The sequence below is a fragment of the Botrytis byssoidea genome (genome assembly GCF_014898295.1).
Source record: "Botrytis byssoidea strain MUCL 94 chromosome Unknown BBYS_016, whole genome shotgun sequence".
In the NCBI taxonomy this organism is placed as follows: domain Eukaryota; kingdom Fungi; phylum Ascomycota; class Leotiomycetes; order Helotiales; family Sclerotiniaceae; genus Botrytis; species Botrytis byssoidea.
The window spans coordinates 781718-807859 of NW_024065857.1; the positions used below are offsets into that span (position 1 = coordinate 781718).

The 26142-nt window shown below is 42.7% G+C and overlaps 7 protein-coding genes across 7 annotated transcripts; 4 read left to right on the forward strand and 3 right to left on the reverse strand.

Annotated features, from left to right (window-relative positions):
• Window positions 1-951: 951 nt before the first annotated feature.
• EAE97_008002 (uncharacterized protein) lies at window positions 952-1843 on the forward strand (the record flags this gene model as incomplete). Its single annotated transcript, XM_038878516.1, has 2 exons — window positions 952-1388; window positions 1441-1843. 2 exons carry the CDS (start codon window positions 952-954, stop codon window positions 1841-1843), a joined length of 840 nt encoding a protein of 279 aa, XP_038730766.1.
• Window positions 1844-2439: 596 nt separating this feature from the next.
• On the forward strand, window positions 2440-4252 carry EAE97_008003 (uncharacterized protein; the record flags this gene model as incomplete). Its single annotated transcript, XM_038878517.1, has 2 exons — window positions 2440-3016; window positions 3072-4252. 2 exons carry the CDS (start codon window positions 2440-2442, stop codon window positions 4250-4252), a joined length of 1758 nt encoding a protein of 585 aa, XP_038730767.1.
• A 661-nt stretch (window positions 4253-4913) lies between these two features.
• Window positions 4914-6391, forward strand: EAE97_008004 (uncharacterized protein; the record flags this gene model as incomplete). Its single annotated transcript, XM_038878518.1, has 2 exons — window positions 4914-5616; window positions 5691-6391. 2 exons carry the CDS (start codon window positions 4914-4916, stop codon window positions 6389-6391), a joined length of 1404 nt encoding a protein of 467 aa, XP_038730768.1.
• Window positions 6392-9202: 2811 nt separating this feature from the next.
• On the forward strand, window positions 9203-12095 carry EAE97_008005 (uncharacterized protein; the record flags this gene model as incomplete). Its single annotated transcript, XM_038878519.1, has 4 exons — window positions 9203-10264; window positions 10358-10577; window positions 10861-11834; window positions 12039-12095. The coding sequence occupies 4 exons, from the start codon at window positions 9203-9205 to the stop codon at window positions 12093-12095; spliced, it is 2313 nt and encodes a 770-aa protein (XP_038730769.1).
• Window positions 12096-12174: 79 nt separating this feature from the next.
• On the reverse strand, window positions 12175-15478 carry EAE97_008006 (uncharacterized protein). Its single transcript, XM_038878520.1, has 4 exons — window positions 15122-15478; window positions 15038-15069; window positions 14908-14982; window positions 12175-14855 (listed from the first exon to the last, which is right to left on the reverse strand). The coding sequence occupies exons 1-4, from the start codon at window positions 15219-15221 to the stop codon at window positions 12735-12737; spliced, it is 2328 nt and encodes a 775-aa protein (XP_038730770.1). The 5' UTR covers window positions 15222-15478; the 3' UTR covers window positions 12175-12734.
• Window positions 15479-17373: 1895 nt separating this feature from the next.
• EAE97_008007 (uncharacterized protein) lies at window positions 17374-20757 on the reverse strand (the record flags this gene model as incomplete). The annotated part of the gene is made up of 3 exons (XM_038878521.1): window positions 17374-20507; window positions 20564-20660; window positions 20725-20757. 3 exons carry the CDS (start codon window positions 20755-20757, stop codon window positions 17374-17376), a joined length of 3264 nt encoding a protein of 1087 aa, XP_038730771.1.
• Window positions 20758-21433: 676 nt separating this feature from the next.
• On the reverse strand, window positions 21434-24696 carry EAE97_008008 (uncharacterized protein). The gene is made up of 4 exons (XM_038878522.1): window positions 24050-24696; window positions 23690-23777; window positions 22975-23169; window positions 21434-22907 (listed from the first exon to the last, which is right to left on the reverse strand). Exons 1-4 carry the CDS (start codon window positions 24232-24234, stop codon window positions 22254-22256), a joined length of 1122 nt encoding a protein of 373 aa, XP_038730772.1. The 5' UTR covers window positions 24235-24696; the 3' UTR covers window positions 21434-22253.
• Between the last annotated feature and the right edge of the window lie 1446 nt (window positions 24697-26142).

Genomic DNA, 26142 nt, shown 5'->3' on the forward strand with positions numbered 1-26142 from the left:
ATAAGACAGTTCAAGGTATAAATTGGAATTTGAGAACATGGGGGAGGTTACAAGCTTTACAAGGATTTTGGACTGGGTGTCTTCAATTGCAGATAGTATTGTGAATATATATGTGTATATATATATATATATATATATATATATTCATATATATTCATATATATTCATGGTATTTACAGTGTTCCAGGACATAGGAGGTTTATTCCTACCTACCTAGCTAGGTAGATCTTCACGTGGCACTATATGGAGTACCTAGTACGTCGTAGTACCTAGGTAGATATTACTTGCATCGTGTCGTATTTGTGAATCTTCACCCACTTCTTCCCTCCCCTCCCACCATCTCACCCACCATCTCACCCACCATCTCACCCACCAAACACTTATTAGAATACCTATCGAGCCTATCATCTCACTCCTCACTTACCTACCTAGTACAATTTCTATCTAGATCAATCTTTTCGTCTCCCCCCACTTGAAAATTATCTGACTCCATGTACCGGTAGGTATTCATACTAAAGTATTTATTCACTAGGTAGGTATTCAAGGTTACCTATTCTCATGCGTCATTCTACCTACAAGTGAAAATGGATCTTATCTTAGCTCAGCCTCCATGAATCCAGGCAAAAAGCTTTTCGATTTTTGGCGCTTGGGTTTTTTTGTAGCTTGATGTTCATCTACCGGTAGTTCTAATCAGTCAAAAAGAGAAAGAAAGAAAGAAGTGCAAAACGTTACTCACCTACTACTTATAACAAGCACCATCTTCTCATCATAACTATCATACACACTCCAATGCAATTGAAGTAACAAACGCCATTTCACGAGCACACGAATAACGACCTTTTTACGTATAACGCCTAACGATCTGGTACGACACGATACCCATCTCGGGAATCAGAGTTGTATAATTGTCTAAATTTTCCATCGAATTTTCTGGTCCACGAAGAACGAACTATGCGCCTCTACCTACTTCCCATCTCCACGCGGCGAACCCTTATTTACTGCCAGCGACTTAATGTTGCCACTACAAATGAAGTTTCCTTACTAGATAAGACAACTACAAAGGCAAACAATCTTTGGAATAGTTGGGAGAAGAAGGAATCAGGATGGCAGAAGAAAGTGGTCGATTTCGGGAACAAGGCCCTGCAAAGAATACCATATGAGGAATGGGGATTAAAATCGATTCCTCCCTTGTCTAAACGAAGGCGGGCAGAAGAATTGGGCGATAGAGAGAAAATTGAGATCTCATTTCCCTCAAACTTTCTTCCACAGGAAAATATTTCGAAAATCTTGCAAATTCTTGGCACAGAGAGAAGACAACTTCACAAGACGAGGTTATGGGGCTCAATCATTGGAATGCCTTTAGTTGCTCCCTTTGCGCTTGTGCCGATGTAAGTGCTGCTACACCCTCGTCAATAGTATGTGGCAGCTAATATCAATCAGTATCCCAAATCTACCTTTCTTCTATCTATGCTTTCGTGCATTTAGTCATTGGAAAGCGCTAGCAGGGTCTAAACACATCGACTTCCTTTTGAAGGAAAATCTCATTGCACCAAAGCCATCCAAGATATTAGACGAGCTATATTTGAGGAACAGGATTCCGTCTCCCGACTCGAAAGGTGCGGCTGATACACTATCATCAAATTCGAAAGTATCGGATGTTGAGACCATGCTACTTCATGCTTCTGATGGAAAGGAGATTGCCAAAGCATTAGACATACCAGAATTGCAAATGGAACTCGATCGAGCAGTATGGCAAGTAGAAACTGACCTGGAAAACAAAAGGAAAATGAGGGAGGAAAAAGACCAACTGGCCTTGGCTGAGGAGGAGGCCAAGAAAAAATAGACAGCTTGTTGTACATTTCGTAATACAACCGAACGTAACATATTAGCATAGGACAGTCTAGATTATGGCTAGCATAAGAGAAATGACGCATTGTAAGCATAGCGAGCGTATCACGCGCCCAACAATATAGAAATACAAGAGACTATTTATTCACTACCCTTCAGAAGAAAATCGTACCATAAGATCCATTAATCGCCGATCGAGGCAATTAGTTTTCTGGGTTATCAATTTTGGCGATGGATAGACTTCTAGACCTTTACCTAATAGAGGAAGTACTAAAAGAACTAATTCCGAACTAAAATATCTACCGACCAAGTAGATAAACCTGCCCATGCTGTGCTGTACTCAGTTGTGAATCATTCACATTACCCGACGCTTTTTATATTCATTATTGTTGTCTACGAGAAAATTTCTTCAATTATATCCAATCTCACTTTGGACCATTCCAACAAATCTCCAACCTGACGTGCAGTCCCGATAAGAGATAAAAGCGGCATATATTTATATTCGATACAAGGATTAGCTCGATCTAATTTCACCTTGGGATTTTTTAAATATCGCGACCGATTACGTCTCGATCAACGCGACTTAACAACATGCCCCCACGACGATCCCGAGACAGCGATACTATCGTTGTTGATAAAGATGGTGACGATGAGTGGGCAGCACCATCTTCACCTGAATCAATAGGATCTGATATTGATTTCGCACCAAGAAACAAAATGGCGGCCGTTAGTCCTCAAACCCTCGAGTCGCCTGAGCCAGAGCTGGCCGACGAACCTCCAATCGCGACGCCCAGTTCAGCATCTAAACGATACAGCCCCAGCACACCTCCGAAGTATCTGAATCAAATTTCATTCAGAGATCCAAACTCATCAACAATGGAGGAAAGATTACAAATGATGCCTGCAAAGCGTTCTTTACCTTGGAGGGAAGGAGTCGAAGCGGGCTCTGAGATCGAGACTGGAGGAGATTCCCGTAGGAAACAAATTAGATTTGGCTGTTTACTTGCTACTCGAGGAAATGTAGTCGAGGATCCTTGCCTCTCATGTGCCAATGCTCGGGGAAAATTCACCTTATGTATCGCGCTGCCAGGATTTTTCAAGGGAGCATGCGCTAGCTGTCAATTAAGTGGCAGACCAAACCGTTGCAGCATCAAGACTAATGAAGAGAGTAAGTTTTTCTTTGCAAGAAATTAACATCAATTACTAATTGCATACCAATGTAGTCGAGCCCGATGAATTTACTGCAGAAGACGGAATTCGAGTAACTCCAGAACCTGAATCCTCAAGTGCACGGAGAGCATCAGCAAAGAATGCTGTCAAAGAGACGCCAGATAGATCTAGTACAAAGAAGAAGGCTGAAGAAAGCAATCATTCTGGTCCGCCAGCAAAGAAAGCCCGTGTCGAAGAACCAGAAAAGCCAATTCAAACGGGATGGCAAGAACCTCCTGTAGTAGACACAGGTTTGGGGTCTACAAAGACGCGCGGAGGACGCCCGCCTCGTTCATCTTTAACCTCATGGGCACCTGTCAATTCTCCAAATATGGCTACGCGCAACTCGTCCACACCCAACACTCGAAATGGTGGTTTACGCAAGTCTGTTGGCAAATCTGCTGAGAAGGAATCGAGCGTCAAGGAACCAACCAGAAAACCAAGCAATACTCCAAGTGCAAGCACTCCCCAGTCAGCTCCAAGTAGACCGGCATCTACAACTTGGGCTTCTGTCAACCAAACTCAAGCAGGATCCCAACCTACATTTCCAAATCTACCTAGACCACAAATTCCAAAACCACAACATGAGCAGTCCAAGCTAGAGCAACAACAAGACAAACCAGACCCGAAGCAAGCGAAACCACCACAACCCCAACCTCAAGCTCAACAACAGCAACCGCCTCAAACTAGACTACAGCAACATCAAGCCCAAGTACAACAACAGCAAATTCAGGCCCAAGTCCAGCAACAGCAACAGGCGCAATACCAATCTCCATTTCCACCTCCACCTCCACCTCCACCTCCAGTCCAACATCAACCCCAACATCAACCCCAACTCCTACCCCAGCACCAACCTCAACCTCAACTACCCCATCCGCAATTTCAAGTTCAACCTAATCACAGTCCCAGCGTCTTTGCAGGTCAGCAACAAGTCATCATGAGTAATGGATCAACTATATCGCAACCCCCACCCCAGAAAGCGGGCAACAAACGTCAACGAGAATATCAACCAACTTTTGTTACTACCCCGAATGGACTAAGTTTTGCCGCGGCTCCACTCATAGAAACTTTGCCAAAGAGAAAGCAATTGCAGCTAATGGGAATTATCAGTGGTCTTCAAGGAGGTATTGATAATATCCAGAGAGAGCTTAATACGTTGAAGAAAACACTTGGTGTGGAGGATGACGATAATTGATACGTTGCTTCGATGATATTCTGAAATTCACAAGCATTACGGCATGAGCGTATATAAATCTTGTAAACTAGCCTATATTAAACCTAATAGCAATAAAAATGCGTGAATCTAGAAGTCATACTTGCTTAAAATCTCACGATGTTACACGTGAGTCAAATGATACAGTAATCATAATATGATATCTACAGTGATATGAAAAGGCTTCAAAATGAACTCTAAATGCACATCGTAGGAGATCAGCTAATTTGGTGAAGAATCTCTTCATAAGCGAAAACATGCGAGCGCTCAAGTTGTGCCCTGAGGTCAAAATATTATATCATCTTCAAGTAAGTACCTAGGTAGCTTCAACAAATAGAATCAAATTAAAGTATTTTCTCTATTCACTTTTTATGGGATCCTGTACTGTTGGGAAAGAAATTGAGAAATCGATTTCACGATGATGCTTTACATCTAATTCACAATTTTGTCTAGTAACCCTTTGCCGAGTCAGTCTACGAGATGTACGGTTCCGGAGGCTAGGCACACCGATAAGAGCAAAATTTAAGGTTATCGCTTAGGCCTAACCACCTCAAGCTAGACCAATCACTTACTTAGCTCTGCACATAACAAAATCTCTCGCTGTCAAGTCCCGCCGACCAGCTAATAAACCACATCATATAAAATGGAACTTCGCGACCGAGGTAACGCATCTGCCAAAACAAGATATTCTGCCAACGGACCAGGACTTTGGACGCGACAGACTGCCGACAACGCGCCAACTCCTGAATCGCGCAATCGTTCTGAAGCAAATTCAACTTCGCCGTCACCAGAAAGAAAACCAAAACGAAAAAGAGAAGAAAGAAATATGCGCCCCAGGAGACATAGGGCGCCTTCGTCCAGAACGGATATGACAGATGATATAGAAATGAGTGAGACGCCAGAAATAGGTCCAGGACAAAACTACACGCAGAACGGACAATCGCCAGAAAGTCGGGACGAAGAAAGAGTCAATGGACGAGAGTCAAGCCATGGAGATATCTCTACAGACGATGCAAACGACAAGTATTACTCATTTGGCAATCATAGAAACGAGCCGACTTTTCTCGATCGCATCAAGGTTCTACCCGAAATGCGCGATTTACCATGGCGCGAAGACCAGGAATTACCACCGGAAAGATCGACCGAGAGTCCACGCGTTCAGCAGAGAGGTGCGTGTATGGTAGCCACCAGAGGAAGAATAATGGCAAACCCATGTTCGCATTGTAAACAGGGCTATGGACGATTCTCTCACTGTATTGTGTTGGAAGAATGGTTTCAAGGAGCTTGCGCGACTTGTATTTTCACAAGTAAAGGGAATAAATGCAGTTTGAGAATAAAAAATCTGGGTATCTACATCCTCTGCTTTATGATCCTGTATGGCTAGAATACTTTTACTGACTCTTGGATATCGTAATTGTAGGGGATCAAGATGCTAGAGCTTTAAGATATACGGAAAAAATCGACCCCTCCACCAAGCGAAAGCGATCCGAATTTGAAAAACCAACGTTCGAAGAGGAGAATAGCATATTCAGTAAATTCAATTCACCAGGTCATTATGTCAGTCCATACCCACCTCTTCCGTCCATACCACGACCACCATTAAGGACCCCCGGATTGAAGGAAGCTCAAGAAGCAGAATTGGATTCCATGTTACAAGCTCAAATTGCCCGCGAAGAACTCGATCAAGGAAATATGGATGAAGGGGAGCCAGGCGCAAATGGGCAACAGTCACGAGCAACTCCAATTGTATTGCATCGACCACGATTCTACGAAACTCCTGCGATCAAACAAGTCATGCAACAGGGAGGTCCACCGCTTCAAAATAACCAATTCACCCAGCCGTTGCCGATCCACAATTTTCCCAATAATCAAATTGTTCCATATCCTACCCCAGCCGATGTTTCTATGATAAGAGAACGATCTCTCATCGATGATACACCGAAGAGTACGCAAAAACAACTATTTACTGTTCTGAGCGGAGTGGCAGGAGGACTCCAACAACTACAAAAAGAATTGAATTCGTTAAAGTCGGTTCTGGGATGGGATAATGAAGATGATGAACAAGAAGTCGTTCGTCAACAAAACTCATTGTCGCACAAAGATTCTCGATATGGTCCTTGAGCTACTATACTTGACACGAGAAGAGCTAGCTGAATATTATTAAATAGTTGGCTGTCTACAAGACCCATATATGTAGGGATGTTACACGAGGAAACCAACCACGTTGTTTGTCAGACTTAACTGAGCGGATTTGCATCTTCCGAAGAGAGGTTAACGGTTTGTCGCCGAATTCACGGAACTTGAAATTCAATGATTGGGCATAATGATTATGAATTGGCTTTTAGTCTTGAGAGTATTGGCGGGAAAGGAAGAAAGAAAAAAGTTAATGAATAAATTGCTCGTGAATAGGGGATTGATTTTACTGGTTCTATATCGATATTACTCGTAAATGGAATTGGATGAAAGAAAATGGAATGAATGGATGAGAGGTCTGGAATTCAAGACACGAGAAGTGATGAACTTGAAGAGAGTGGGGCTCGTGGGAATACAATTGATGATTGATTGATTGATGGACACAGCAGCTTCGGAATGAAGAAGAGAAGAGGATGTCATTAGATGTATGTACTACGTGTATACTGTATGAAGTTTCGATAGGCAAACGAGCGGAGCGAGGGAGGGATTACGGATCATGAAGTATGAAAATCTGGAAATCTGGATTGGAGGGATGGACGCATAGATGATATTCGTGAAGTGAAGTGGTTAGCGAGAGCATGAGGATATGCAATATGCATCTGAATGGATTAAGCATTCTCAGGTGTGCGGAGAATAGATGTACGATATGTCTGTGTCTATGCATCTGTCTGTGTGAGCGAGCTAGAGAGAGAGCAATCAAAAAGTATAATGCTCATGTTGAAGTTTATATTCGCTATGTGATGGTGATTGTGATGAGCACTGTATGTATGTTTATGTATGTTGTTTTCATTGATTATATTCATAATGATATCTACCTAGGTACACATATACCTAGCTTTTTTTTTAAGAAGATTGCCTACTGTTTATTGTGTGGGCAGTGAAAAGTGCGGAAAGTATGAAAATATGAATGAAATGCATGTGTATGTATGTGTATGTATGTGTATGTGTATGTGTACCTACCTATATATATCATGTGTATCGAAATCGAAATCGAAATCGAAATCGATAGCGGGATTTACTGTAGTGTATGTACTATGTATGTCCTATCTCCTATCTCCTATCTATTATACATTGTATTATATCGTATTGTACCGATATGTATTGTATCGTACCGATATATACATAAATAATTGGTTAAGAATTAAGATCAAGATAGGCTTTTCTTGTTAATGTGCTTGTTTGTCTGGGCAGTTAAATAACGTTCGTTAGTGGCGTTGGGGTGTGGTTACGAGATTTAGGTAGGTACTCGTAGGTTGCTCAGGCGTGGAGATTTTTTAGCTTTGGATGGAGAGTGGTGTGTGTGAATGATAAGTGGGTGATGTTTTTGGTAAGGGAATGTTATGTGTGTATGTATATATATATATGATGAATGGATAAACAGATGGATGGCTGATCAAATGGGTGATTGAATATCTAATTCATATATATTGATGTCATATCGGGATGAGGATATCATATTATCATCTTGCGATTAGATAGATAGATAAACAGATAGATATAAAAGTATCTAAATACGACACCCACCCTCAGACTCGCGAAAGTATACCGGTACAAAAGATACAGCTTTCTCTATACATGCATAATCGATATTGCGACTCTGTTCTGTCTAGGGGAGGGGAGTAACCGAGATGGGAGTGCGTGATGGTGATGGTGATGGTGATGGTGATGGTGATGGTGATGTTTAATTGGTGGGTGGTGACGGATAGATAGATAGCTAGAGGTACTAGGTATAGATGTACTAGGTATTGTATGTATGTATGTATGTATGTATGTATGTATGTATGTATGTATGTATGTATGTATGTATGTATGTATGTATGTATGTATGTGTGCATAGAGTTGGAATTTATCCTTTGGCACTTGCAGTTACTTGCACTGGTGAGTGTAGGTACGAGGACTAAGTACGAGATGAGGACTAGCTAGGGATTTTACTATGAGATGCTTTTCATTCGTTTCGTTTCGTTTCGTTTCGTTATCTTGCTTTCTTTTTATTTCTTCCCCTTCTTCATCTTCCTCCTCCTACTCCTCCTCTTCCTTGACTTCCATAGTCTACTGTCGTTTTCACTTCATCTCGATCATCACTGTCGCTTTCGCATACATATTTCTGTTGCTTTATCATCAGTAATCCATACGATAGATAGATCTCATTGATATAGTCTCAATCGTTTCGATTACTATAAATAAATACCGGATTCTTTCTTTCTCTCTTTCCTTCTTTTGTCGAAGTCCCGATAACCTTAAGCTTAATCTTCAATTCTGGGGAACTTCTCCACCAACAGCTCTTATCAGTCACCTACTCCACATTCCAAAGCTCCATGCGATAAAAATATTCGAGAACATCATAACCAATTCCGGACAGCAATACCTAGAATTCTCGGAAACTCCTTTGTCGTTTTCGGACATCATCTATCTACTTATAGGTATTTATAGATATATTCGAACCCAAAACGTCACGCTCTTGGCAGATTGCTTTAGGTTGCGTGGTTGTGTCTATCGCCGAATTCGCAATGCGATTTTGAATGTGAGGGTTGGGTTGCATGAGTGATATGGCTGGTTATTCACTATTTGATGTATGAACAATTTCTTGAGGAAATCTCTGCTGGAAATTTGAATCTTATATGGATGTTATGAGGTGTATTGTGTTTAGCTTGATTTGACTGAATTTAACTCGAGGAGAGAGAGATATTTGGAGATTTGGTATCTGCTTCAACAAATCAAGTGAGAGATACTCCACGCACAATGTCGCCATTACGAAAAGTTTCTCCTCCTGCAAAGGTTGAGATGCGCATTTCTCAACAACCTCTTATGGAAATGATTCAAGCTGGACGTTCAAATGTGTCGTTAGCAATCGATATCAATGCGGGCCCATCGAATTCACCTAGTTCTACTACAGATATTGTCAGACCGGATTCGCGAAGACTTTCGAATACTCCGCCAATGGAACGTCGTGTATCTAATTTAAGTATGAATCACAAATCATATTTGCCAGTTGTACCATCTCCTCTTAATCCTTCGGCTTCATCAACGACGGTTAATAGTAGTGATGAAACAAAGAGTGGTTTAGTGGGTGGTACAATTTCACCTGCAGGTTCTTCTTCTTCTGGTGATTTACCTCTTCCCACATCCACAGATTCGAGTGGAAATACACCAAATAATGGAAATACAAATAAGAGAGGAAAGGGTCTTAGTTCTCCGCAACAACTTCTAAGACGAAAATCAGAATTGGCAGGAATTGGTTTACAGATTGGAGATTCATCACGATCGGGTACACCAAAAGGATTAAAAGATCTAGGCCATGATTACTCCCGCTACCCCAATTCCCGTACACCATCTTCATACGGTTCGGAGCTAAGTGCACCTCGCCCACTTTTCATATCTGAAGCATCTACATCATCCGACTCCTTATCTTCTTCTATATTCCGAAATCCCTTTCGCGATTCCAGCGCCGCTCTCATTGATAATCCTGAAAAATGGAATTATCCCGACGACCGCGTAGCAGCGTTCCATCCCTATTTCGGAGGTGAAAAGGGATTTATACTATATGATGATGAAATTGAAGATGATGATAATCTTCACATCCCGAATGAAAATGATGATCGGGATTTCAAACCTACGTTTCATGAGTGGATGGAAAAGAAAAGTTTGATAAATGCTATTGGGGGCATTTTTATGGTTATTGGATTACTTTGTGTTTTTATCTTGTTGCCGGTGTTGACTTTCACGACGAGGGTTTGGGGGGCGGGGGGAGGAGGCGGTGGGAATTATGTGGATTATGGACCGGCGTGGGCGCATGTTAACAATGTTAGTTTGATCTTTTTTTCACTTGCCTTTTTTCTTCTCTCTCAATCTGTACTCTTTCTCCTCCCTATTCTCTCATTCTAACTCCCGCAACAGAGAACTTATCCCCTCCTGCGCAATGTTCGCACAACCCTAATCGATCCTGACACACCACAAGCTTCGAGAACTAGAAAATCTACATTTAATGGAGAAACTCTCAATCTAGTTTTCTCGGATGAATTTAATAACAATAATCGAACTTTTTATCCTGGGGATGATCCATTTTGGACGGCGCCGAATATTTGGTATGGGGCTACGCAGGACATGGAGTGGTATGGTGAGTTTTTGAGATTTTCTTCTTGTTTTGGATGAAGATGAGGATTGTGATTGAGGGAGAAGATGGTTTGAATAATGGATTTTGAGAAATGGCGAGAATTAAGGGACAGAGAGGAGGTGAGAGAAGAGCCGAGAAAGTGAAGGTGGAATTAAGGTTGTGGGATTCTTGGCATGTATGATGAGCAAGTCAGATTTGGTTTCCATGTTTCGGGAATGACCCATGACGTTCTGGACTTCGTCTTTGAAAAATAGTATTCACTGCCCATATACTGATACTCCTATAGATCCCGTGGCCGTCACAACCGGAGGTGGTACTCTCCAATTACGCATGGATGCTTTTGCAAACCACAACCTCGGATATCAATCCGGTATGCTCAACTCTTGGAACCAACTTTGTTTCAAAGGTGGTATCCTTGAGGTATCCATCTCTCTTCCAGGCCCCTCCGCAGTTCCTGGTCTCTGGCCCGGTGTCTGGTCTATGGGTAATTTGGGTCGTCCGGGCTACAAAGCTACCACTGAAGGCGTATGGCCTTACACCTACAACTCCTGCGATTACGGCATTACCCCTAACCAAAGTTCTCCCGATGGACTCTCCGAGCTTCCAGGTCAAAAACTCAATTCCTGCACATGCAAAGGCCAAGATCATCCCACCCCCGGAACCGGTCGCGGAGCCCCAGAAATCGACGTCCTAGAAGGAAGCGTCGATCCCAATAATCGCATTGGAGTCGTCACACAGTCGTTCCAAGTCGCTCCCTTCGACGTCTTCTATCGTCCCAATCACGCATTCCTCCAAATCCCCAACTACAACACCACAAACATGAACTCATACTGCGGAGGCCCTTTCCAACAAGCCATCTCCGGCACCACCCTCCTCAACAACGACTGGTACGACGGCCTCCAATACCAAAAATACGCATTCGAATACACCCCTGGCGTCTCCTCCACGGGCAAAATCGCCTGGTTCGTCGGCGACGACCAAACATTCATGATGGACGGCCGCGCCATCGGCCAAAATGGAAATGTCGCCCAGCGACTCGTGAGCGAAGAACCCATGAGCGTTATTCTCAACCTGGGCATCAGCGGCTCCTGGAGTCAGATCCTGCTCGGCGATCTGCGCTTTCCGACAACCATGCACGTGGATTACGTGAGGATCTATCAGCGCGAGGGCATGGAGAGCGTCACGTGCGATCCGGAAGGCTGGGAGACGACGGAGTATATTGAGAAACATCCGGTGGCGTATCGGAATGCGAATTTGACGGTATGTTTTATTCTCTTGTGTTTTGTTGGAATTGCCCTCTCTCCTCCCCCCCCCCTTTTCCAAGCATACATGCATACATATACACATACACACGAACAACCCCCGCAAACTGTCCACACCACCCCTATAGATAAATCACTACAGTACAATAAACAAACCAAAACAAAACAAAGCAGAAAAAACACCCAGCTAACAACCCAACAGGCATGGAACCAAACAGGCTACGAATGGCCTACCAATTCATTGATAAATGATTGTTAATTTTTAACTTTAATGTAATTATATAATTAGCTAATTAATTAATACGTACATACAAGCGATTTAAATAAAGCGAAGGAGTGGAAGTGAAGTGAAGTGAAGTGGCTACTTAATGCTAATATATGCATACACACATACATCATCATTATCATCATCACCATCATCATCAAAATTCAAGCACTAAACTCAATTGACTTAACATCATTTCATATCATATCATTCCATTTCGTTCAATGCAAAAGAACACTAGACTATAATCTAGAGATCTACTTTCCATTCCATACCATGCCATGCCATTATGTTTCATTTTCCTTCATTCCCCATACAATATCCCCATTCATCCATCGCATTGCAAAACTTTTCTTTCCCATCACTTATTCTCATCATTCCCTATCCATCATACAACGCATAGTGTAACTGATCAACCAGACATATACGAATGATATCAATCCGCTCCCAACAGAAAAAAAAAAGAGCAAATCAAACTGACTAGCTAGCTCAAGCTCAATGTAAGTAAACTCCTTGAATCGCAAGCCAGATTATGAAACAGAAGAGAAGAAAAAAAGGCATAAACACCAGACTTCCCTAAAACCATGCGAAGAAAAAATATCTGTTAAATGATAATCGGTAAATCAAATAAATTTACCATTCAAGCGGTTCCTTAATTTCCTCTCCCCGATTGGTTCTAGGTACCGGCTTTGGTTTGACCGCCAACTTTCCATTCTTTCCTCTCTTCAAATATCCACTACCGTCTAACCATGGTGTCTCCTTTGTCATCTTCTTTTCAAAATTCGAAATCTTATCTTCCATTTGAAGAGTCAATCCAATATCATCCAGTCCATTGACTAAACAATGCTTTCTGAATTCTTCCACTTCAAAGCTGCAGATTTTCTTTCCAGATTCATCATTGATAACTTGATTTGGAAGATCAATCTCAATTTCCTTGCCTGCATACGCTTCTGCTGCAATAGCATCGAGATCGGCTTTGTTGGTGATTGGGATTGGAAGCATACCATTCTTGAAAGTGTTGTTGAAGAAGATATCAGCGAAAGATGGGGCAATGATACATTTGATACCGAAATCAAGAAGAGCCCATGGAGCGTGCTCCCGAGAACTTCCACATCCGAAATTTGGTCCAGTGACAACGAGAACCTTGGCCTTTCTGTATGGTTCTTGGTTAAGAACAAATTCAGGCTTCTCAGTTCCATCTTCGTTAAAACGAAGAGCGTAGAAAAGAGCAGATCCAAGACCAGTTCTCTTGATAGTCTTCAAGAACTGTTTAGGAATGATAGCGTCGGTATCGGCATTAGCTCTGTCTAACGGTGCTGCGATTCCCTTGTAGACTTCGAATTTTGGAAGACCAGCGGAAGAGTGTGCAGCGGTGGTGTTTGTGTGTGGGGAGTTATCTTCTGGTTGATCACCAATAACTTCTCGCTCTTCATCATCAGTCTCGACACGTTCATCAACATGTGCCTTGCCTTGATAGCTAGTTGGTGATACCTTCTTTGGCGATGAATCGGCTCCCTGGGAAAATTTTCTCACATCTGTAAGCTTACCAACAATAGCGGAAGCTGCTGCTGAAGCTGGCGACACCAAATGAGTACGACTTCCAGCTCCTTGACGACCTTCGAAATTTCTGTTACTGGTACTAGCACATCTCTCCTTTGGTGCCAAGATATCAGGGTTCATTCCGAGACACATACTGCAACCAGCTTCTCTCCATTCGAAACCAGCATCCATGAAAATCTTATCAAGACCTTCATCTTCTGCCATACTCTTGACAAGACCGGAACCTGGAACAACCATTGCTCGCTTGATGTTGTCAGCAATCTTTTTTCCCTTGACAATGCCAGCTGCAGCTCGGAGATCCTCAATTCTGGCATTGGTACAGGAACCAATGAAAACCTTGTCCAAAACAATCTCTTCCATTGGAGTTCCGGCAATAAGTCCCATATATTCCAACATCTTGATAGCATTCTCCTTCTTTCCCTTGTCGGTGTAAGATTCTGGGTCTGGAACTGAACCAGTGATTGGAACGACATCTTCAGGACTGGTACCCCAAGTGACGGTTGGAGCAACATCCTTTGCATCAATGAAGACATCAATATCGTACTTGGCGTTTTCGTCGGATTGTAAACTCTTCCAGTATTTTGTAGCTCTCTCCCATTCCTCAGAACCATACTTTGGAGCAAGTGGTCTATCCTTGAGATATTCAAATGTGGTCTCATCTGGGGCAATCATACCAGCTCTGGCACCACCCTCGATAGACATGTTACAGATCGACATTCTACCTTCCATACTCAGGCTTCGAATCACCGAACCACAAAACTCAATGACGGCACCAGTTCCACCAGCCGTACCAATTCTTCCAATCGCATGTAAGACGACATCCTTTGCTGTGACACCTGGTGCAAGCTCACCATCGATTTGAATTCTCATATTCTTGCTTCGCTTTGTAATCAAAGTTTGTGTCGCAAGTACATGCTCCACTTCACTCGTACCAATTCCGAAAGCCAAAGATCCAAAGGCACCATGTGTGGAAGTATGACTGTCACCACAAACAACCGTGGTACCCGGAAGAGTGAAACCTTGTTCAGGACCAATGATGTGGACAATACCCTGACGCTTATCACCGAGACCAAAGTATGTGATTCCAAAATCCTTGACGTTATCTTCGAGCGTCATACATTGAAGTCTAGAATCTTCTTCCTCGACGAAAGTTTCGATGTTTTTGAGGGATTTCCGGGAACTGGTTGGAACGTTCTAAAGCGAGTATTAGATTTGTATTTTGATGGATTGATAGACGCAAACTTACATGATCAGTTGTAGCAAGAGTACAATCTGGTCTTCTAACTTTTCTACCGGCATTTTTTAAACCCTCGAAAGCTTGCTATAAAAGTTGGTTAGGAATTTGACCCTATGATAACGTACGAAAAGAAACATACCGGCGAAGTAACTTCGTGTACCAAATGTCTATCTATAACAAGAATCAGTATTTGAATGCCCAATTCCTCCCGAAATACACATACCGATGTAAAGTAAGATGGTACCGTCCATTCTCTCATCTACGATATGGTCTTGGAGAACCTTATCGTAGAGAGTTTGAGGTCTCCCTTCAGCAGTAGGCATATTGGCGACTTGAATTGAAAATCACAAGACAAAGGTTTCCTTCTAATCTTGTATCTCTTTCTCTCTTCTGGTGGATGATTGACTTGGTGTTGGTGTTGAATTCCAAAAAAGAACTAATTCTCAAAACTCCTCGGACAGAAAACTTTTACTAATGAAACGAAAAGAATTTCAGAGAAGGATTTACAATGGGGGTAGAAGTAGTAGGTAAGTAAGTAGTTTGGAGAATAACTTTCCAGGGAGTGCGGGATGGATGTTATTTTATGATGCTCTTCCTCTAGAACAAACTCAAAGACCAAGGGTGCCGATATCGGGGGTAGCTTCAACTTGATCTCCGGTCGGTGCAGATCCGGTGGCCAATAAGATGAAAGGTATTACCTTTTCTGCCACTTTCTTGTCCTCTGTCATTCTCATGCAAAGTGAGGAAATCAAGCTTTTGGATTGTGTATTTGCTATGTAATGATATGTTGACCAATTAGATGAGATGTATTATTGACTAATGAAATCTTCCTATTACGGAGTATTCATAAAGGCCCCTCACTGTCGCTCACTCTCAAAGGCGGTGAAGGTAGTTTTTATACTGTACATCCATCGTATACGTATGGTGGCCCAATGACTCGATGAAAGTCGTCGCGAAAGCGGAAGGGGTTGAGTCGTCGAGACTCCAGTATCGGAATGTTTGACCCCTACTCGTAAGTCGCAACAATGTAGATGATACCTTGACCGATGTGAAATCTCCGGTTGGTTGAGAAAGATAGAAGAGAGAAGAGAGAAGAGAGAAGAGAGAAGAGAGAAGAGAGAAGAGAGAAGAGAGAAGAGAGAATAGTTATGCAATATGCAATATATTTCAGATCTATCATTCCTATCATATACAGTACCTGGTAATAAAGACATTCAAAGTTATGCTCAACACACTGTCAAATAAATCATCGATATCTCAATCTTCACATGAAGCCAACCAGTCCAACTCTAGCCCTCACTATCCTTCACCCGTCACCCATCACCCATCACCCATCACCCATCCGTTCCCCACCACCACGGGAATTCCGTTCCCCAATCCCTCTCATCCATCCATCCATCCATCCATCCATCCATCCATCCAGGAACCAATCCCGAAATAAGATCTACCTACCTACATTACCTTACAGTACCGCACCACTATCCAGCCTCCAGCCTCCAGCCACCTTCCTATTCCACCCAATCCAATCCAATCCAATCCAACTCAATCAATCTACGACTAATCCAACTCAATCCGTCCATCCTATTTCGGTGCGTATCTATGCATAGTACATACATTCATACCTAGTACCTACCTACCTAAGTACATACCCATCTCGCTTTCCATCGGCCCCGAGCCCCTACCCATAACCCCGCAAAACGCAAAATCCAACATCGCTGCGACTGCGACTGCGACCTCGCATCTATTTTCTAATTCTCATATCCTCAAATCCTCAAATCTTCATCCGATTCTCGGAGCTCTCTTTGCGGATTTGTTCATTCACTACCACTACTACCACCATCACTACCACCATCACTGCCACCTACTATATACTCACCATCTACTCACCCCCCAACCCATCAACTAATCTCACAAATCTCACCATCCAAATACCAGCAAAGCAACACAACTCTCCATCATCCCACCACATCACATCCTCACTCCCCTATCAGCATCCCATCACATCCACAATTTCCTCGCTACCATGCACACGGTATCACAACTCATCACGTTCATAGATTCCCTCTAACACTCAAACAATGAAAATAAAATAAATTTCCCCCTCCCTTCCAATCTCGATTCCAGGACCGAAGTAGGATATCCCAATAGTATCGTAATCTTACAATGACTACCTAGGTAGCTGGCTAGCTATTCATTTATCTTACTGAGTTACTCACCTCTAACATCTAGTACCTAACTAAAACACATAAAAACTTCCACGAATGAATGTATTACATAGTATTACTTTTCTTTCCCCAGCTCCCAAAATCTAGCAGATTTCATATCCTCAGATACCATCGAAAGCGAAATTATGCTGTGTGAACTTCCAGAAGATCTTTTTTCCCCTTCCCTTTCCCCAACACCATATCATAGAAAACCCAAATAAACCCATGTAAAACAATCATCCCCGATATCTTCATCCCACCATCATACCATCTACTCCAGCCCCCTCTTCATCCCCACATACCCACCCCAATCTGTCTTCCTTTCTCCCTCCAAATCCTCCTTCCATCCTTCCCCGTCCACATCCCACAAACCCAATCCACAAAGATGTCTCATAGTAGGTCTCCCATGTGGACAATTCCACGGCTGTTCAATTTCTCCCATATGCCTGACCACTTTTTCCATTTGTCCCTTTGTCAATGATTTCCCAATCATAATACTACTCCTACAAGCCCTCATCGCGAACATCTTCCTAACTTTACTCGGCCTTACCATTCCGGCTCTACCACCACTTTCCGCCAATAGTGCAATTAATTCCTCAAGATCATTGATTGAAAAAGTTGTTTCTCTCGAAACAGGAAGAGAGACGAGTTGACATCTTCCCCCAACATCTTGGGATGATTGATCGATGGTCAAAATAAATCCATTTTGTTCCAGAATATCGAGGTTTTCAGCTACAATTTCTTCCTCCAGTGCTGTGAGAGAAAGTGTTTTGGGGTAAACTAATCTTTGCGATTGTACTATTGTAGTAGCTTGCAATCGTTCAAAATTGTACTTTTCGTCTGATGAATGTTGATCGATAATGAAAACGTTATCTGCTGTATGTATTCCACCCTTTCCGGTTGTCGGCTCAGGGGCTTTCAAAGCGAGAATAAAGCCGAGATTGAATTGACCGATGATTTTCATCTTAGCGAAATCACTCTTGGAGATTGTGAGGGAAAGCCGCTTTTCGGCACCGTCAGAATCGAGAGCTTCGTCTTGAGAAGTGGAAGCATTTTGATCTGCGTACAAAGAAAGCGCGTCTTGCAAAGATTGGAACTTTTGATTTATATCAAGAACAGTAGTGTCAATAGTCTGTGTCAGGTGCAACGTGGATTCCTTCCTCTTCGCGCCACCTTTGACAAGTAATTTTGCACGAGAAACATTTTCTTGGGACGGTAGCGCAGCCGTTCTTTCAACCTCCTCAATCATCTCTTGGACTTTGGCTTCTTCGCGAACCTTTTTCTCCTTCTCGTCCAAGTACTCTCCGTCTTCCTCCTCTTCATCTGCAGTGTCTTCTGGTGGATCTTCTGATGATATAGGAGCGTCCTCATTTACCGGAGAAGCTGTTGATGAATTTTCTTCGGCTTCTGCATCAGAAGCGCTCGAGGAACCAGGTGCAGCTGTCTCTAACGTAGACTCTGGCTCTTCTATATCGATCATATCTGTATCATCGCTAGTTTTTGAGGTCTGAGTCCCAGGTGCACCAAATCGTTGGAGAAGCCGTTTCCCAAAAGATGGCATAGGTAAATTCCGCTGAAGTTTCCCACTTTCACGCAGGGAAGCAGAATTACTATTAATTTTCAATCTTTTAGGGGGAGGTGTTCCAATAGAGCTCGTCACAGTATGTTCACCTATCGTTATTGTAGCCATCTCTTGTTGAGAACGCTGTAGTCTGCTACTTCCAGGCGAGCTCAGCACTCCTGGAGTAGACATCGGGGATGGTGATATAAGTTGAGGAATAGGTGGTTCTGACTGAGATGGACCGGGCAGGTCTTCAGCGCCTTCTAACGCCTTTAATCCTTCTCTCGAGACGCTAGCCTCAGTCATCCGGTCATTGAAATCAGCAACGTATCGAAGGGGTCCATAAGTGGGCGCAGGTTGAGAGTCTTGAGCAGTCGCAATGGAGCTTTCAGGGCTTACAAGATCATCTTCAGCCTCCCCAACCGGGACAGATTGCCTGCCAAACCTGGATATCAATCTTTGCTTTTCCTTCGACGGCCCTTGGTTAACATCTTGCATAGCCTTTGGAGGTGCAAGTCGTTGATCACTCCGTTCCTCAGACTTGCGACCGACCCAATTTGATATCAAACTTATAGCTGCGCCATCTCGCGACGATGAGTTTCGTGATATAGAAGAACGTTTTGCTTTTGAATTAGACTGCACATGAGAATCCTGACTAGCTGTGCTATGAGCGTTACTAGATCGTCTAGAGTCCGAGATTGCGCCCGAAGCTTGCTCTTCCTCTTCGTCTTCGTCTTCTCCCGCATCAACCTCCTCCTCGGCAGATTGCGGGGATGTTTGCGGACGCTTTTGCAAACTTTTCGATGCACTCGCAGCCTCTCGATTAATAGTCAATTGTTTATATTGCAGTTGCTTCTGTGCTGACAACTGAGACACTGGTATCGTATGATCCCGACCTTCGAAAAGTCCAGCAAGAGCCGTCTTAAGGTTCTCCAACATACGACTCTGATCATGTAGTAAAATAGTACGTTTGTCAGGGCTAACATTGACATCATACAGATGAGTGTCTAATTCGATATTAGCAAATATGAATGGGGACTGAGTGCTTCCCCATCCATTGTATGATTTATAGACCTCATTGAAAGCCTTTGCCACTTGAGGAAGTCCACACGGTCGTGAATTTACGAAAAACATTTGCCTGTCAGGAGTTTGACGTCCTTCTCCCGTAGCTGGACGCGAAATGTGACCAATAATTCGGATGTCTTTGGTGTCACCATCAATTTGTGTACTCCGTTTCTGACTGGGGCCACTCGTAGGCTCTAACTCCAGACGTAAATCCATTGGTATTAATTGGGTAAGAGTCTTCGCACCAAAAACGTTAACAATATTCTCTCTAGTAGTAGGATTTCCTTTTGTAGAAAAGATTGTTGTCTTTTTGCCCTTAGCTGCCTGTTGCGAGACCGTAAATTTAATACCCGTCTGTATACAAGCATATTGTCCCAGAACACCTGTAACCTTACTCCATTCTCGTTTTACATTCTTCTCAAGCTCTCGTCTCCTCACTGGCAGATTATTGAATAGGTTCTCTACTATCACTGTAGTTCCTTTCTGCGCCGCCACAACGGATTTGCTTTTTAACTTCCCTGAGATCTCGAGTTCGAGCTTCGTACCTTTCGGGGCACTTTCTGGCATGCATGTAATGACGGATAAATTTGAGAGCGCACATAGTGAAGATAAGGCTTCGCCACGGAATCCAAATGTTTGAAGAGTCGTAAGGTCGTTGTATGTGGTCAATTTCGAGGTATAATGTTTGAGTGCTAGGGTATCATAATTGTGCGGAGAAATTCCACCACCATTGTCTTGTACCTCAATTGCTTCGAGTCCTTGATTTTTAAATCGCACATCTATTTAGTCTTTAGCAAGTGAAATCTAAAGAGTATGGATATGTATATGTACTTACCGATACTCGTTGCTCCAGCATCCAGACTGTTCTCCACCAGTTCTTTCACCACCGAACATAGATCGACAATTACTTGGCCAGACTGGATCTGATGGATCTGTCGATTTGCAAATCATTAGTACGTACTATATAGTAAACTGCAGTCCTAGAGATATTCTCACCGTCCGGCCTTCAATGGGTTTTATAGTAGCCATGTCATTTTTCTTTGGTTGTTCAACGCGATTGATGTTGGGAAGACGCGCCTGAAGGTGCACGACTTTAAAGTGGTTCGTTTTCGCGTCATAAATGTCACTTCGACTTCAATGTGATGAACGGCAAGACAAATTTTACTATCTATTTGATCATTTAAATGGAGTTTGAAGTAAAATACTACATGCTCGAACAGAAGGAGCGCTGGTCAATTGAACTATCAGATGGGAAAATAGATATGGCGACTACAATTGCTAACACAGGGTATTCGTGGTCTGTACTCTCTTCCTTGAACCTAAAATGTCGCGGGGTCGGACCATCGAAGCACACCAGAGCAAGCAAGTACTATAGAATTTGTTACAGCTCCCCTCTTTTTTTCTAAAGCACAAATATCGACTTAAGCCAATTCCCATAAACACAGTTTAGTAATAAGTCTACTACACTTTTCAAGCTCGCCAATTGATACAAGCTAGATTCCAGTTTGACCAATAAAGGTTAATACTAGGTATCTGCTTACATTAGGTAGCTTACACATCACAATCGTTGGCTAATAATTTCGTGGGAAACCTTCACCGCTTTCGTCGATCACGGGGCCCATTCATCGATATCGGGAGAAAAGGAGATAATAGATAGAGAGATAACATGGTGGAGAGATAGGCTCGATAGATAAGAGATTTTTTCAATATTTGCATCATATCACATCACATCATCATGTCAAGAGAAAGGTAGAACAAACGGGAGTCTTCAGAACCATGAACTTTTGTTTTGCTCTCGAAACGCAATCATCTTATCAGCAAAGGCCAAACTATATCACAACGCTGCCATCCGCTTGGCATTCGAATATTTGACCGGCATTCGTTGCAAAAAGGGAAGCGATAGTGCATGAACATGCATGGACAGCACGAGCTTTTATTTTTGCGTCGTGCATGAGCAGAAGGGGGAGGAAAACCTGGCGAGAAAGAACACAACTTCATATCTACTTCTAACTCTCCATTGAAACTCATAGCTTAGAGTTCCTCCTTTCTTCGACGGCGTTGCCATTCGTGAAGTATACGACAGGCTTCATGCTGTTGCATGTTCATGTCTAAAACTGGTATCGTAAATTGCAATAGTTAAAGATGTCGAAAGCGAAAGGTGGGTGGCTTATTATTTTGACATTAAAGTGGTGACGCGACCATCCATGCGTCTGCCCGAATAATTTTTTTGGTGATATGATGAGGATCCTAACATGACATGGGAAAGAAACGCAAGAAAGGAAGCGCATATTTTTGTAGTAGTACAATCCATCAATGTTGGTGGAGACTGGAGTACCAGTAGCAGTTTGATGTGAAGAGAATGCAAACAAATTTCCATTGGGATCAATGTACTGCACTAGAGTAGAGGAAAGGGTTCGTTATGTGGTATCATCCATTGACAAGAAGCAAAAAAAACGCCACACGCCAATCTTGATATTTTCATGAATCGCATAAGATCAATGAGAGGTGGTGGTGATTTTGCTGAACTATGAAGTGACTGATTGTGGAGTTGACGACTCGCTGTCCCCAACCATATCTGCAACACGCATTTTCTTAGCGCGAGGTGCCCCGTCACGCAGTTCGTTGAGTTCACGTTCAACATCATCCAGGCGACGCTTCAATTGATTTTCTCGACGTTGAGATTCCTCAAGTCGATTCATTAAATTATGCTCCGATTCTCTAAGCATCGCCACTCCTTGGTTCGCATTGGCTTCATCCTGTTCAAGTTGGGTGACTCGACCACGAAAGAGTTCGTTTATAACCTCCAGCTCGTTGACGCGAGTTTTCAAAGATGAATTCTGGGCGATAAGCTGTTCGTATGTCTGAGGCACTTCAAGACCATGCGGACCATTCATAGATGGGGATGTAGACCGTATATCGCCAGGAGAAGGTTGTCGGATGTGCATAGGCGGAAGAGACGGGGAATGGTTGTAATGATGTTCTTCCAAGCCATTTCCGTTGAATGGAGGTAAATGATTACCATACATCGAGGGAGTCGCAGTTCTGGAGATAGGAGAATTCGATCCATCTGAGTGACCATTGGCAGACTTTCCTGATGCTCTTCTATGTCCAAGTGAACCTGGCGGTGGTGTGCCAGCTTGCGATCGCGCTTGGTCAAGACCATTAGCTTCGTATAGAGTCTGCGACAGAACGCGTTAGTCAAGATGCCACTTCTGCTGAATCATTCACGATAGAATAAATAGATACCTTTTTCTTTGCACCTTGAGCAGTACCTGAACTCTTAACGCGATTTCGACTCTTGATAACATCTGTCTTGAGGCTTATCGGCCGAGGTCGCCCGTGCAATTTCAGGAAGAGACCACAAGCATTGCATAATACAGAACCTATTTCATCTCTTCGCCATAAAGGAGTCGTTGAAGTCTGACAATTCTGACAGGTAGGCTGTTGGGTTTCGCGATCATTGTTAGCCATTGTAGCCATAATTGCGGTATTGATAGTATGATAATTTGCAAAATCGCTATCGTTATCGGAGATTGGGAAGGAACGAAAATTCTCGCAGATTGCTCTTGCTGATATCGCTTGAAGTATGAAGTAGTGGGATGAATTGGGTAGGCACGGACGGAAAATCCCGAGTACGGTTGATCATAAAAGACTTAAATGACAAGGGATGACCGATAAAGAAAAGGTGACCGTATAATACGTATCGGCACATAAATCCCTAAGGATTGGTAGGATAGGAGGGACAGGAAGAAGAATATGAATTAGGAAAGGAAGAAAGTGGAAAAGGTAAATAAATCTGTTACATGGAGATCAGATCACCAGACTCAGAGAGAGACATTGTAGAATGTGCCCGGCGATTTTCTGAACAATGACCAAATAAAGAATAGAACAGGAGTTTGATACAAATAGACGATGTATAGTGGCATAAAGAGTAGGTGAAAAAAGAGAATGTACAACATACTGGTGAATTGTTTTGCCCTCCTCCGGAAGTAGCAGATGGTGATGATGTCGCATACCCCATATTTATATTTTGTCCAACATTGAATGCTCTATAGTGTGCTTAATTAGCTTTTGGACCATGCTTTAGTATGCTGTACATCATAGAATTCAATTAGATGAAACTATAGCTGTCTTATCCATGAAAGCTTCGAGGAATCCCAATATTGATTCAAATGTCTTCGAGAATGGATTCTCTTTGTTCATTCTGTAAGAAACAAGAAGCATTGTACTCAAAACTTTCATCTCCAATTGAATTGAAACCCTTCCATCATCCGAGACGAGAGTAACATCAACTTATATTTCCTCCGCAATCTAAACGTACCTCAATTGTGGTGAACCTGTACCCGAAGCTAATGAAGCCAGTGCTGATAGACCAGGTAGTTGCGGCAGTGATGCGCTATGGTGTAGAGAGGAGTTCACTGTCGAGGTCGAAGATGGTCGAGAAATTGGATCCATGGGCGGCATGATTGGTAATGATTGCCTCCCATCACTTATTGAGGGTGACATTCGGAATGGAGGCAGATCTCGACTTGAGTCTCCTGAAGAAGGCCGCAGATGAATATCGAGGGGCGATGCCCGATAAATGGGAGCGAGTGTAGAAGCCGTGGTTGCGGTTTGGGGGGGGGGTTGTTATTAAATCACGTCCGAAATAGAACGCGAGGTATGTGGATGTATTAAGGTTGAAATCGACGGTTCCTTAACTTTTATATATCTTCAAATGTCTATGTCGAAAATAGCAGAGATCGTTCGAATTATAACTAGAAGGAGGGCGACTACGCTGACACTAGTAGCTAGAATGAAATTATTCTTCGAGAGTGGCAGGTAAGTGAATGAAGCACGAGACTTTTCGGTTGACCCAAACGAATGACAATGATATTCAAACTTTTAAGAGGGATTGATTTAATTTTGGGTATATCAGAACGATGAATGAAGAGACAGTAAATGATGTTACAATACAAAGTATCAAAGCAGAGTTGCAAAGATTGAGAAAGAAGTTATTGAGGAAAAAGGAATGGCAGCTGGATCCTGGCCGCCCCTTATCCATTCGCGCTACCCTGCAATCGAAACAATCTATAAAAAGGATACTCCCGGACGCAAGGTACCTGATAATGACATTATGACAAGCTCCAAAAATGTACGATTTTTACTACGAGGAATGAGTTATCTACCTACTCATCATTACTTTTGAAGTCAAAGAATGCATTTGAAATTGGGAGTACAATACGTAGGAGTTTCACATTGTTATGATTGAATTGAACCACTTCATCTCCTTGGAATCTCCTCTACTCTGTGCAAATCTAGTTACAGCATGGAGCACATCAATCGATGCATGCAAGATCGGAACATCTCACTAAAGCTGCTGCTAAGAAGCTATGGTAATATGAAGTGTTAAGATTCAGATAGATGGACTGGCAAAAAAAGCAATCTTCTAGAAGCAGTACGACAGAACGAGAATGAGTGGAAGCAATCATCACTTAAAGTAAGCTTATCATCTAGATTGAGTGTAACCTCTCTCAATCCTCTAATGCGATCAATGCAAGCCCTAATTATCATAATCTATACATAACAGTTGGTATGCTAGGTCTAATTCGTCTGCTTCGATCAAGCTATACGATATGATATATAATGATATGTATCCGGGTGGAGGTCATGAGGAGATGATCCACGACTGTGGCGCTAAGGCGGCACAAGGGTTTGAAAGTTCCTGACGAACTGAGATAATTGAGTGGATCAGCTTAATCGGCACTCGATAAACAATCGAGACAATCTCAACAGTGTACAAGGAAATTAACAAGGCTGACCATTAAGAATCCTTGAAAGCGAGCCATCGAGAACATCTTTAGTTTACCCCTGAGATCGAAATTTAAGATTACGGTCGCTTCTGTAGGTTAGAAGGAAGCTCAAGGAAGGAAAGGATAAAAATAAAATGTGTCACGAGCCAGTTGGAAACAATAGATTAATCCTTTTCTGTCCTGATCATGTGTGCGTATAAATAAAAAACGTACGGAGTGTTGTGGACGGTGGACCTACTCTGAGATGCCCAGGATATATATATATATATTGTATATGGTTCCATTTACCCCGATAAGCTGATCAGCGTAAATCGATCAATGATATGCATAAATGATATAAACTGGCATGAGCGGCATGAGCGGCATGAACGGCATAAACGACATTAACGGGTAGGTGCCATTGAAATCCTACATAAGATGAGGGTCTTCAGCTGGTAAAAAGAGGGCCGAGTTGTGCTGAGTACAGACAGGTACAGAGTAAAAACGTTTATGGATGACGAATTCGTGGAACACGATTTGATAACTTTAATCCTAATCGCCTCAATGACCAGCAATCTGTAAATCTGTCAATCTTGTCAATCAATCCTCCGCTTGATTATTCAGGGGTAAACAAAAGATTCCG